The sequence below is a fragment of the Leiobunum rupestre genome, chromosome 6 (genome assembly GCF_980474605.1).
Source record: "Leiobunum rupestre chromosome 6, qqLeiRupe1.1.hap1, whole genome shotgun sequence".
Classification (NCBI taxonomy): Eukaryota; Metazoa; Arthropoda; class Arachnida; order Opiliones; family Sclerosomatidae; genus Leiobunum; species Leiobunum rupestre.
This window is the reverse complement of record NC_143389.1, coordinates 43,180,921-43,194,764: the sequence shown is the minus strand read 5'-3', so window position 1 is coordinate 43,194,764 and position 13,844 is coordinate 43,180,921. Positions and strand designations below refer to the sequence as shown.

Sequence of the window (13,844 nt, the reverse complement as noted above, 5' to 3'; positions counted from 1 at the left end):
CTCAAACGAGGATACTCATATTTTACGAGCTGCAAGCTTTGATAAGGTCGCAAACCTCATGAGCTTGATTTATATGACTTCGCTGACAAATAATGTCATATCAATTGACTGCAGCAGTTCAGCTTGAAAAAAATAAATTCGGTTGTCAAAATGATGGTAAATGTTCTGGCTTCTCCTCAATCGCTTTAATCTTTCGCCTTTTACTAAAGATTACCTTGGGGATGAGCAATATCATGAGCCTTTAAGCTATTTTTGAAAATTCTACCTGGTGGTAGAGTTCGTATTTTCAATGCCTAGCGTTGTGCAACATGCCTTTATTTACCTCTTTGAGGATGACTCTAAATTAGCATCCCCTGTTGCGTCGTCCGATGATCATGATTGCCTACAAACTGATTTTAACGCAGTAGCCCACTGGGTAACAGAACCTGGAATGGCCTTCAATGTGACTATATGTGGTATCAACCATCTAGTTGGCCGCAACAATTCCAACTTAGCCTATACCTTGACCGGAGTGCCACTTTCCCATTTGGATTCCCCAATACGCCCCCTTGGTGTCTGGGTCGATCCTTCCTTGACCTTTGGGAACCACACTACCAGAATCGTCAAACGAATCAACTCCATTACGGGCCTAACACGTCGAAACTTTCTTTCGCTCGCCACGCCTCATCCGTACTCTATACAATGCCCTTGTACTCCCACATATTAACTACGCCTCTGAGATCTGGAGTCTACCTTCCCTCAGTGACCAATTCAACCTACCAACCTTACGAAGGCCCACAACCGTTTCACCAAACTTACCAGGGGTATTGATAACCTCACCCCTGACGACCGCCACAACCACCTCAAGCTTGACCCGCCGCTTTTTCGACATGCCGTGAAGATTTGGAACATCTGGTTAGGCTAATCGGCCATCAGCTCCTCGACCCTATTTCAGTTTGACTCTCTACGCCGTACCCGGGGTCATTGTACTAAAAATCAACAAACAAAACTTCGACCGTGCCACTTTTCCTTCCGCTGTATCTCTAACTGGAATTCTCTCCCTGGACAAACATTTTAGTGTACTACGTGCCAGACGTTTCTCCAAACACGCTCGGCTACATCTCCTATCAGCTATCAACCCTTCGCTAATTCTTAATTTTGTTAATCTTATGTTTTTGCCCTCCTCTGGTGTATTGTATCACCTTGTGACCTTTCCTACATTTTTATTATTCATTTTTTCTTTATCCTGTATGACTGCCTACAAGATTATTTAGATTAGTAGTCTTTCCTTGTACATAAATAATTATAGAGACCAATGAAAATTTAGAAGAATTGCAAAATCTAGTATTAGATGGCGCCACTAACAAATGATAAAAATTATCATCCTTTTATAATTTTCAGAAGTTGTCCCGCGATACCTGAAATCAAAAGACAAAATGTATCTCTAGTAGTATTAGAGTAGACTGCGCAAAAACTACGCGTCTCAGTGTTGGTGCATGGTTGGTGCAACACTGCAACTGAAAGTGATCCGCAAAATTCCAGTGGCGCTGCGAACCGACTGCAAAACTGAAAGCCTGTCAAAAGTCGGCTTTAAATACGAACCTTTATCAGCATTCCGAGGAAATTACACTTTCCTTAATTAAACATCAGCTAATGCCTAATTACGTCGTTTAAATTAGAGAGTTGAGATTTAGGCTTTTACCTAAAACTTGTTCGGTGCTGCTACATTAAATTAATAACAATGCAAAGGAAATTGTAAATTCACTGTTTAATACCACAGCTATTTCTGGCAATGAGTGAACATTGAGAAAAAGTAAAAAAAGGGAAGAAAAAAGGTCGACTTAGATATTTACAAAAAGTTACAATGAAGATGATAAAATAAGTTATCACATGATAAAGTCCCTTTAATTATAATATATACAGACAAGAACTGTCCTTATTTGTTTTCTATGAGAATAGTGTTTTTATATAACACATACCATAGTGTCAGTTCTTTTTTACATTTGTAAAGTAAAGGGATAGATGAGTAATTGACACTTTCAAGAATAAAACAATGTTTAACTGCTATTTAGGCTGAATTTATTTTTTTTTTGAGCAGTTTTATGTTAAAGCTAGAAAACAATAGAAAATTCTTACAATATAAACCGGGTAACACATTTCTACATCAAATATCAACCTTTCTCTTTTAATCACCGGTATTTGCGTAAAAAGGTTAATATAAGAATTTTTTGTTATTCAGTAAAAAAGCTGTAGTAAGTATAGTTGAAAAATTATTTCTTTTAAAAAAGATAAAGCGTTTTAATCAGAAAAGATAGTTGAAAGTTAAAAACCGGCTACATCAACTACAAACAAAACAAAAAACATTTTTAGAACCACAATTTACAACACAGACAAAAATATATATATACTTTTTACATTATTTTTATATACAAGTCTCTTCCCAAATTCCCTTTGAAAACTGGGATACTTTCGGATCAATAACAATTTATACAGCTCCTTTACTCTAATAGTTTTTAATTTGCCAATGTGTAAAGTTTTTTTTTCTGGAATTGCCAGTATTTAAAAACAAAATCATTTAAGAAAAAGTTAAAACAAAAGGCTTTCTTCACGTCCCTTTTCTCTTGAATTTTTTTTAAAAATTTAATAAATTTTATCATTAGCATTAAAATAGTATCACACCCTTTTTTAAAAAATGGAGCAAATGTTAAACAGTAAGAGTTTTAGGGAAAAACTCACTACGTCTTACTCTGTGGCCTGTTGTTTTCTTTGTAATTTAAGGATGATGATGATGTAGTTGTATTTTTGGAAGGTTTAGGTGGTGGTGGAGGTGGTGGCAATGTGGCCAGTTTATGCACCATAGCGTAGCTGCTGACATCCTGCGTTTCTGGGGTGATAACGACATCCGATGATTTTCCAACAACAGAGTTAATCAGTATAGAATGAGATGATGCTGGTTGCCGAGGTGGCGGAGGGGGTGGTGGTGGATGTGTCAAATGCACAAAATGATTTCCAGGTTTCTTGGGTACATTCTGGACTAAATTTTTCCCAGAAATTTTGGTTGGACTGGTAGTTTGATTTGATGCAATTGAGACAGAAGGTATTCGGAGACTCTGTTGCGGGACGGCGAATATCATCGAAGGAGGATGGGGAATAATTTGATGAGAAAGTGGTAGAGAAATGGTTGAATTTGGAACAGTTGGTGGAGCCACTATGGAGGAACATAAAACTGGGATTGGCTTTCCAACTGGAGGAAGTGGTGGAGGGGGAGGAGGGGGTGGGAGGGGGGAGGAGGAGTTCTGTGGGTGAAACAAAAAATATGTAATGCCATTGTTGAAATAACCTCATAAATGATTATATTATATTACCTGTATTAGGTATATTTTTGATGAAGTAGGTGATTTGCCAGATTTGTGGGAATGATAGTGCGAGCCCCCAGTTGAATGATTTATTTTGTGATTTGTGCTTCCTTTGATTTAAAATGGAGCAAGATAAGAAACTGAATATATTTAACCACTTAAATTTAATAACACTTACCAGAATGGGATGACTTTTCTCGATCATCAAATCTAATTTCACGTTTGAGCTTTTCAGAGGATTTGGCAAACATGTGTTTTATATTTTCAACATCCTTGCTCAATTTTTTCACGGTACCTAAACTGTTATGAATAGACGAATGACCTAAAAAAAATTCAAAATGTGTCATTAGATTACCAATTAGGAATATTATATTTCAAGCTGATATGAAATTACCTAATGATAAGGAAGATGGCCTCTTCAATAATGAGCTCTCACTTTTAGAAAATGAAGACGAAGAAAACAGATGAGTTGTAGAGAAAGAAGAAAACAATTTATCTTTCGCAGGATAGGTTTTACTGCAACTCGCATCATTGCTTTCCGTAATACTATTATTGCCACTGGTTTTCCCAACATTTTCCTTCATTCTCAAGCGATATTCAGACAGAGAAACCTACAAAACCATAGAAGAGTAAGATAATGCAATAACAGAGACATTCTATCACAAAATTACTTTTCTTTTTGGGGCGGTTGAAACACTAACGCTTGATGGTGAAGTAATAGGTGGTGATTGTGGTTTCTTATATAAACTTTGAGGTGAGCTATCACTCATTAGGGGGCTTAAATCGTTGCAATTTAGCTGTGTTGTTGAAACCGAAACATTTTCACTATCAGAAGCGGTTATGGCATTAGTATAAATGTTTTTCATTGGTGATGCGAATGTTAGTGAGGGCTCATTGTTTAATGGTGATGATAGAGCTGTTTGTGAAGAATGATTGACAATGGCAAGATCGGAATTAGATATCTCTTTTGTGGCTACAGAAATGCAAGAGCTCTCGGGAGAATTAAGAATAGTGGGGTTTGATGTAAATTGCAATGGGTTTTGAGATGGAGAAAGTATCAATGAAGAAGTTTTTTGGGGTGAAACATTTTGAATCACATTTGGAATAGTACTTGTTTCCAAAGACAAAGTTGATGTTGATAATGCGGGTGAAATTGATGTTGATAATAGAGTAACTGGGTTTATAGAGGATGATGCTGAATATGATTGTTGATTCCATGTTGATGATTCAATTTCATTCTGATCACTAATTTCTTCCACATGGGCCACTTCGGCATTGGAGATCCATACATGTTTATCTTCCACTAAATTGTTGTCTTGTTGATTATCGCAATTGTTTTGGCATATTTGATTCAACAAGACATTCTCGGAGATATGTCCTTCGAAAATTCCATTATCAACTGAATTAGGATTTCCATAGCAATTACCAACTGGGCTGAATTTTGCACCATCTGATACTTCCACAGTTTCTCCAACTGTCTGAATCTCCAACAATGCGGAAGCAATTGGAAGCAGTTCTTCTAAATCGGATCTCCTCTCCTGAAGACTCAGAATTTCGTCTTTTTGCACAAATGGTAGCATACTCGATGCGACGGAATTTACATTATTTACAAAATGATTGACTATAAGTTCAGGTTTACCCAAGTCAGAACATATTTCAATCGCTGTAGCGTCACTATTATCTTTAGTTCTATTTAAATGATCAGTTTCTACTATATTTTCACAAACCAAAGCTAAGCCTTGTAAATTATCAGAAGCACTTTTATCACAAATTGCACTTCCTTTCCACAGCTCTGTAGCCTCAACCTGAAAAAAAAAACCAAGATGCTTACAATGTTAAATTCCAAAGCCGAAAAAAAGAGGGACTTACTTTACACGCAGATTCTCGATTATCATTTTCGATAGAGCTCCTTTGTTCTAGAAGTTTATTTTGCATTGCCCTTTTAAAATCCGTTTTACTCTCATCAGCAGAGGGTACTTCATTTTTAATATTAACAGAGTCTTTAGTCTCTATTTCGAAAACTTCCTCAGGGTGTAGGTATGAATCACACCCAGTTCCTTCTTGTAAATTTGCTGATATTTCAATTAAGTCTAATTTGTTCTCAGCAACGACTAGTTTGACACAAGGAGGCATTGAAGCAGTCTTTTTATCAGAGGAGCGAGGAGAAATTTGAAAATCAATTTTTGTATAATTGTGGCCCATTTTTTCACTTTGTTGACTAAATGGGATATTGCAGGTTTCTCCATCTCCGGTTGTTGGAGTGTAGGTAGTATTTGGCTGATGCTCAGGACTGGCGCTGGATGATGATGCTGAGGCAGGTCGCTCAGTAGTGGTGTAACCGGGTGATAACATTTCTGATGTTGAATCTAAGGATTCTCTCATCAATCGCCTTTTTTTCAAAGGAGTCACTAAATCTTGGAAAAATTTTGGAGCAATCAATAACTGTTAAATTTTTCAACAGTTGGTTAAAAAAAACATACCTCCAGGTGGAGAAATACTACTAGGGCTTCCAACATCATGGCAGTTAGGAATAGGGCTAAGACAGCCATTATGCATTGGAGAGCAATGCCCATTTTCTACTTCATCATGTTGCACCAAAGAATTTAAGGGATTTTCATTTACATCAGTGCCTTCAACCATAGCTTGCCTCAACCATCGCTAATAACAAAATTTTACAAAATTAAAACTCTAATGGTCAACCCTCAAGCACTGTATGCAATTTCTGTAACAGGAAATATTTTAAAATTATAGACAGTACCTTTTTTGCTGAACCTAAACTCGTAGCAGGTCTTCCTCCTGATGCACTATTCCTCCTCAAATGAGCTGATATTCCTCCATGTGCTGTATTGTCCTTTGTACATCTAATGTAACATGGTTGAGGTTGCTTGGACGTAGTAGGCGCAGGTGGTGCCCAGTTTTCAGTTTTAACAGACAATGGGCACGAAACAGGTACTGGTGAGGGTAAAGAAGATTCTGCCTTTTCTTGAAGCCAGCCCCGCATCAAATACTATTAAAAATATTGATTTTAAAAACGTAACGGATTTAAATGTGAAAAGAGTGAAGAAAAAGAAATATACCCTTTTAGATTTTGGAATGATACACTCAGGGCTGACCGTGACGGTCCCACTAAGAACAGCGAGAGGAGGAGGAGGAGTGGAAGCTGGTTCGGGTATGTTACTGCATAAGGTTGTAGTTGCGGCAGATACTAAATTCAACATAGTGCCATTTAAAGGGTGGCTTGGAACGGGTGTTCCCGGTGAAGATCCACTAACGCTTCCACCACTACTGATACTTTGTGACATGGCTATGGCGGCAGCAGTGTTACACAACACAGTTAAAGGATTTTCATCAGGAGACAGCATATCTGATCCACCACTACTTGTTCGATTTCTTCTCCTGGCAACTGTACCAGAACCCCTCCTTCGTTTGCTATTGAATTTTTTAGAACATTGTACATTTATAAATATACATAACACTTTACATAGTGATTGTGACTAAAATTGTCAAAATCCCTAACTTTATAGGTGCTCAGGATTAAATATAAGTATCTCCTTTTCGTCATTATCTCAAGATTTAAAAGTGTATGAGTGAACAAAAGTCAATGTACTTTATAATAGGATGTAATGATAAGATAGAATGAATAAAATCTTTGATAAGATTTTCTATTGATAATGTTGAATAATTGAAATTAGTTAAATTACTCTATTCCAAGACAAATCATATAAGATAATTAGCTTACCCTTTTTTGTGGCGGACAATTTTACTACTTGGAGTTTCTTCTCTAGCATTTGTATTGTTCTCTGTAGTTAACAGTTCTACGGCATTACTTTGATTGATTGAAGAGCAATTTCCATTCTTATCCAAATTGGTACTGGAAACCATTTGCAACACACCGTCATCTTCCTCTTTAACATGACATTCCGTGGAAGGTTGATTTTTATCAGATTCAGACGTTTGTTTCTGTTGAGCTCTGTGATTGGCAATTGCTTGACGTCTTTTAGCCATTTTTTCCATTCTTTCGAAAGCACGCATGTAAGCGTCAATTTTCCTTTCCTCCCTAGTCATTTTTTTCCTTCGTTCAGCAGCCTGTTTTTCAGTTTCACGCTCTTGCGGTTCATCATGATGCTGGCTAGTCTGAAACTGTGGTTGATGTTCATCTTGCAATTCAGGGGTTCTTTCTGAAGCAATTGTCGAAGATACTTCGCAACCATCTTCTATTTTAATACATTCAGACTTCACTGACATAGTTGGAATGCCCTTCAAAGGAGTTGTTGGTGTGATGGGAGTAGTGGGAGCATTGGTAATTGAAGACTGGCTACTGTCTTCTTCCAAAGAACTTTTTTTGGAGGCCCTTCTTCGCCGATGGCGAGTTTCACAATGAGTATCTCTCCCAGATAACTTGCTATGTAAAGTGGCAATTCTGCATTCGTCACTTACACAAGCGCAATCTATTTCACTTATACTGTCAATGATATTTTGCAAACTATGAAGTCTTCCATTTAATAATAATTAAAAATGAACTATGAAAATTTACTCACCAATCCTTGTAATTGAAATCAAATGGAATTGTAACCTCATGACCTCTCTTTATTTCACAACAAGAGAACAGAAAAATACGTAGGGATCCATTTTGAACAATGTGACGTATCTGAACCAGTGAATAACGATATTTAAAAATAGGCCAAATTAACCCAAATCTAATTATTAAACTTACTAAAGCATTTGGAGTACACGATCTTCTGACAAATCTAGCTTCATTACCAAACTCTCGAGCATCTATACATATTTCTTCACCAGTTGGGTAAATTTTATAAAACAGAACATATGGGTAGCACCTATAGAAACAAAAAAATATATATTTGTTTGAATAAAGATCTTCAAAAACCCAAGTGATAGCTACCTTTTATTAAAAACTGGATTTTGTTGCCTGAACTGAGAAAGCATGAGAACTTTTCCCCTATACTCGGTGATGGGCTGATGTCCGCCAATTTCTTGCAATGTTATGAGACCTTTACCACCAGGCACAGCTCCCATTCTGCATAACCGTACATCCAAAATTTCAGAGATCTTTTTAACATGATCATCCTGAAAATGTATTTTTCTTTAAACATATTTCAGATACAGTAAAAGTTAAATGTATTAATAATAAGTCTTACATGTTGTCCATTGATTTTCAATGATGCCAAGAGCATTTGTACTTCCGGGGTGTACTGATTACAAGAAGCTTCTTCATATTTATCTCCAGATTCACTAAAACTGTAAACCCAAGCGTCTTGGGCCTCTTCGTCAACCGTATTTGAAGCATCGCTACGGCTTTTGGTCTGCAAATGTTTTATGTTTTTAGCGTGAAATTTGGTAAACTTAAAAAATATATATATATGAATGAAAACACACCCTTCGTCTTGGTTTGCCCTTCTTCATATCTTTCTCTTTCTACAAATAAAAAAATTCTATAATTTTGAACATTTAAAACCATTAGTATATCATTATAAAAAAAACCCACCTTAATGCTTCTGAACTTCTTAATGGAACAAATACCATCATGATGACCAGATTTATCTAAATGAACTTTTTTGGTTCGAACCCCTCTTCTTCCACCTCTATGTTGACCACCAAGTTTTAAACCATTATCTTCCCCAGAATCATCTGAACTTGAATCAGCTTCAATTTACAAGAGTTAAATAAATATATTTTAACACATACTGACAATAAAAATTTTGTATAATTAATTTGAACATACCAGTCATTTTCTCCCTTTTTCTAGTTTGTAAGGTCTTGGCTTTCTGCTTATCAACTTTCCTTGGAGCACAGCGTTCGCACATATAAACATCAGGCATGTTGTTTCTATCAAGACCCATACAATCAACGTGTTGCCACGCCCTACATAGATAAGGGATCATATCAAGATTTCTCAACAAGTAGTTTTACTTTTCAAAGAATAAGATAAAAAAAGTTAATAAAAAAAGTGACATACAGGCATTTGTCGCAGCATATCATGTATTCATCATCATGATTAAATCCGCTAAAATTATGAAAAATTGTTATTGTAAAACCTTTTCTATACATTTCAACAAAAGTAAAGCAAAATCTTTGCAACTTACCATATACACCTAGTTATACTTTCACCCTGATGAGGCAGATCTTCATTAGTGGTCGACGTTGTGGAAATAATGGAAAAACTCGTATCATCATCTACTGAGGCATCATTTGGCTTTGGAGACTGAGGCGGTGGTGATGGAGGAGGAGGAGCTCCGTAATTATGATCCTTAAATGAGAACATGAGTGTTAAATATAAATCTAGTAACTAACAGCAAAATAAAGATACACTGATATTTTAAAAGCTTTTATTATCTTACTTGATAAGGTAGTCCAAAACAGTTAGCGTAACCAACCGGCTTAGAAGATTCTTTCAAGTGAGATTTAGAGCTCTTAAAAGTTGGAGAATGCACTGAAGCTAATGGTTCTTCGAGACTCCCAACTTGGAGATTTATGTCTCCAGCAGTTATCGGTAATTGTCTGCAAGGTAATTATATTTAATTTAAGGTGTCGAAAAATAAATATACACCTATAAGTTGTGATCAAACAACACAGTACTTAAACTAACACACCCCTCACATTTATCGAGTTACACATTTAATCAATGACACAACTTTCTTTTCTCGCAAAATTGAACATGAGTCAGGTGACCAGTGTTCAACCTGAGCTGAAATCAATATTTACTAAGGCAAGCTGCAATAACACTTATTTAGGAAAAAAATATTTTCAATTTCCCAATTTGAGTATAATACTTTGATATTTCGAACTACAAATATGGTTAAAATAACTACAACCTTCTGTATTAATTTTGAAGGCAAATACTTACGGTAAATTAGGCCCCATCTCTGATGCTACAATAATTGCTGATGTAGTGGTTGAAGTTGTCAGATTATGAGTAGTTTCTGTTTCAATTATGCAATCTGGCGCTGGAACAAAGGCGCCCGAGGCTCCAATATGAATGAAGAGGCTCATGTTATAGTTCCTTTATAAATGGCAGAACTAAGTTTGAATCCCAAAACCTGCAGTTGCAGTCGCGTACACAAAATGCCAGCCAGTTCTGGCCACATAAAGCGCGACTTAACACAAAAGTTCGTGTTTGTAGCCAATACTCTAATGGTAGGCTCACAATTTGGCCAAAGTGAAAACTGAATTTTACACGAAACTGCCTACTGACAGTGAACCAGCGGTCCATGGCACCAAAACCAGATCAGCACCTAAAACAGATATAAATCTAACTATTATAAAACAACTCTTGACAATGCTTATCACAGAATTGAAGCTTTGTAATATATATAGCTAAATTGTCAGAATAAAATAATATTGGATAATTTTAATGCATGTTAAATTTTAGGTTAAAATGTAATTTTATTAAGATTCGAGTCCAGCAAATCAATGGAAAAACATTAAGACTATATATAAGCTAAGTGTACTGTTTTATTCGTGTATTTAACATATGTTATGCTCAAAAACCATGTGCCATGTCTCTCCCACTTTACTTTGATTGGGAAACAATCTGTAGAAAACTGCCACACAAAGAAAATAACATGGTAGCTGTAGTGTTTTTTTCCCTTTTAAAATATTGGGTTTGGCTCATTAGTCACTGAAGTTTGAGACAGCCCAGGAGACATTAAAAATTTCTCGTTCTTCCTTGAAGAGAGAAAACCAACATTTTTAATGGCTATAATTTTTGAGTTTAGGCAAAGAAAATGGGGAATGTACATGGAGAGTTTTAAAAGAAAATAGCAAAGGTGGGGAGAGAAAGTTTGGTATGTTGGTTAAAATTTTGATTTTAAATTTGGCGATGATTGATTCTTTCCCAAATAAGTCTATTTCCAGTTGACAACATTAAATTCCCATGTAATGTGTTTCTCAGTAAAGATAGCTAAGCCATAACAACTAGATCTCAATGGAATTTCCCCCTAGATTTGCTGGTGCAAACCAATAATGTGTAGGGGTACAAAGAGTCGAAGTTCCGCCAAAGAGGAAAACTGAATGCGTAGTATCAGGAGGGAGGAGGAAAAGAAAGGGGAAAGTAAGAAGCCAAGGAAGGGACATAGAAGCGGGAAAGAAACCGGGCCAGTCCATTCTAAGAACGACAGGGGGAGCCTGTTTCGAAAAAAAAAATTACAGAACGAAAATAGGCAGTAGACACCACGCATTATCAGGCCTTTTCGCCCTCCCCAACTGTTATGATACCCCCTTTCATTCTAAGGACTGCCGAATCGAATCCCCACCCTACTTTAGCGTTTACACTGTATATTATTTTGTTAAAAAAAGGGGGTAGGTAGAAAATATCGCTGGAGACAGGTAATCTTTGTACTTTAATGAAAAAATGTGAACTATGTTTAACCGAGATAGTTTTCGTTATTTTAAATAAAACCGTGAAAATATATTTTTGAAGCCTTTGCTGCCTGCCATTAATTTCGAATTAAAATATCAGATTTTGGGAGACGTTACGCCAAGTATTTTACTAGTAAATATCACTTTATCAAACTAGATATATATAAATCAAACCGTTAATTTCAATTTATTCGGCTTTTTAGTTTTAAATTCTGGCGTTCCTCCACTATTGTAAGCAATTTATTTAGGAATGTAAACAGAAAAAGATAAAACGCCCAGTTTGTATAAAATAGGCCTAATGGAAAAAATTTTACAAATTTGGTCGCCATTTTTAAAGCGCCGAACTCTAACTGGCTTGCTTACGTATGAAGCAATGGAATTAAAGGGGGTGACTAGACGAGGGGCCTAAAGAAACTTGCCCGATTTGTGAGCCACGCATGCGCCCTCAAACTCGAAGCTACTTAGGGGCTTGAAAGGGGGACGTCATGGCGACGAGGTTTGTTATGTAGAATCACAGAGATCGGTGTTGAATGATCTACTAGCTAAATGACATGTTTTTAAAAGCTAGAAACTCCATCACACAGGAATACATTTCATACATTTACCAAATGAAATAATAAGCCTACTTATTCTTTTAATAACAAGGGCGCTAGATAATCCTACTTTTACATGTCATTTGGACTAGCGCCAATTTTCAAATTACTAATCTTAAGTCTATAAATTTAGAATATTGAGCACAGGTGTTATAATAATAATAATATCAAAAATGGATTGCAAATAAATGTGAAAATTAAGGATTACCTAAACCAATAAAATGAAAACCAGTATATCTAAGCTATAGATCAAGAAGCCATTTTTGACAACCACGTTTCTTGCTTTGATTTATCATTGCTATTTCATTTTAATATTTTCATAAACCTTCAAGAATTTCATTTTTAATCCTTGTGATTTATAAAAGAAACCCCAGTCTTCCAACAACGCTTCTGAAATTAATTAGGCCCGTATTATTTTCCCAATGAAACTGGAATGATTTTCTGCATTCAGTCTCAAGATGACCAATCTTATGACCCTGAATAATTGGTAAAGTTTTAACAAAGTATGTAATAAACTGAAACCTAAATAAATAAGTTCACGGCAAAAGTAATAATAACAAAGAGTTTAATGCTGTGGTATTATTACTGAAATTAACCCAAAAAAAAACCAGCCCATAATTAAAAACGAACTCACCATTCAGACTGTAGGAAGAAGTGTACCAATAATAATAACGGTCTTAATATTTTTCTTGCAATAAGTTTCTTAGGATTCACGGCTTCTATTTTAGTTTATATTAATAAAAAGTAATTTTCTCATGCCAAGGCTTACGCCAACGTTGGGCCTAAGCGTTTGGCTTGTGCCTCCACTCTTCATTTTTAAAGTTTGTTAGAACTTGCCCGCTCTAAATACGCGTCTTACACGGTAAGCGGAACTTTTAAAAATAAGGCGAATGTTAATTTAAATAAAACTTTAGCTTAACTAATAAAAGATGAACTTTAACAACTAAACCTTGGCGGTCTTCGGGATGACAAGAACAGAATCAAGCGTCATGTTTTCCCTACTATTTACGAATATTTAAACACTTTTTAGCAAAAATAATCTCCGAATACTATTTCATAATCGAACCTTCCGGAGAATTCAGTACTTTCAGCTGTCAATATTGCAATTAAGTCGAATGTTACAAATAGTTTTCTTCAGAGTCAAAACTATAGCAGATCGTCCGCTCTTTCTTACGGCAGCCATTTTTTTAATTTGAAATTGTGAAGATGCGACGGGGTTTTAAAACGTAATGGCACGATGCCCCCGAGAAGGGAAACGAGGAGAATTCTACTTGCAAGATTCAATATTTTTAGAATACGGTTTACTACAATATTTCATACCATAGCAGCTTGGAAGAGATTAATAAACTATACAACATATAGTTTATTTATTTTGCACAAAGTGTCTAAGCCAATGGAGGCTTCTGTGGCACTATCAAAGAAAATTAAAAACACAGAGAAATTCTAAATATTTCTCTGATAATATCTCTAAATATAAAATTTAATATCTGTAAACACTAAGTCACTCTTCCTAAACCAAATTCGAAAGACATTTGAGTGC

General features: G+C 35.8%; 1 protein-coding gene and 1 non-coding gene across 7 annotated transcripts; one reads left to right on the top strand and one right to left on the bottom strand.

Moving 5' to 3' along the window:
• Positions 1-160: 160 nt before the first annotated feature.
• Positions 161-279, top strand: LOC149941075 (U5 spliceosomal RNA). The gene has a single exon (XR_016481475.1). It is a non-coding gene; the product is annotated as a U5 spliceosomal RNA (small nuclear RNA).
• Positions 280-1,783: 1,504 nt separating this feature from the next.
• LOC149941074 (uncharacterized) lies at positions 1,784-13,554 on the bottom strand. 6 transcript variants are annotated; one of them, XM_090177356.1, is made up of 24 exons: positions 13,371-13,553; positions 13,254-13,305; positions 12,939-13,176; positions 10,198-10,585; positions 9,692-9,851; positions 9,437-9,600; positions 9,310-9,357; positions 9,076-9,215; positions 8,839-8,996; positions 8,730-8,768; positions 8,492-8,656; positions 8,236-8,420; positions 8,050-8,170; positions 7,874-7,983; positions 7,075-7,797; positions 6,413-6,764; positions 6,094-6,342; positions 5,816-5,993; positions 5,205-5,749; positions 4,007-5,140; positions 3,730-3,946; positions 3,514-3,657; positions 3,345-3,445; positions 1,785-3,275 (listed from the first exon to the last, which is right to left on the bottom strand). In XM_090177356.1, exons 4-24 carry the CDS (start codon positions 10,341-10,343, stop codon positions 2,715-2,717), a joined length of 5,640 nt encoding a protein of 1,879 aa, XP_090033482.1. In that variant the 5' UTR covers positions 10,344-10,585; positions 12,939-13,176; positions 13,254-13,305; positions 13,371-13,553; the 3' UTR covers positions 1,785-2,714. The 6 variants fall into 6 exon arrangements, with proteins under 6 accessions (XP_090033486.1, XP_090033482.1, XP_090033481.1 ...); XM_090177355.1 differs by having other exon boundaries at positions 12,939-13,305; XM_090177360.1 differs by having other exon boundaries at positions 1,784-3,275; positions 5,205-5,743; positions 12,939-13,554.
• Between the last annotated feature and the right edge of the window lie 290 nt (positions 13,555-13,844).

Excerpts from the sequence above, each read along its gene's own strand:
- LOC149941074 (XM_090177353.1), bottom strand. The coding sequence starts at position 10,343 with ATGAGCCTCTTCATTCATATTGGAGCCTCGGGCGCCTTTGTTCCAGCG. Across the intron at positions 8,421-8,491 it reads TGAAAATCAATGGACAACAT|GATGATCATGTTAAAAAGAT; the intron begins GTAAGACTTATT and ends ATACATTTTCAG. Across the intron at positions 5,141-5,204 it reads ATCGAGAATCTGCGTGTAAA|GTTGAGGCTACAGAGCTGTG; the intron begins GTAAGTCCCTCT and ends TTTTTTTTTCAG.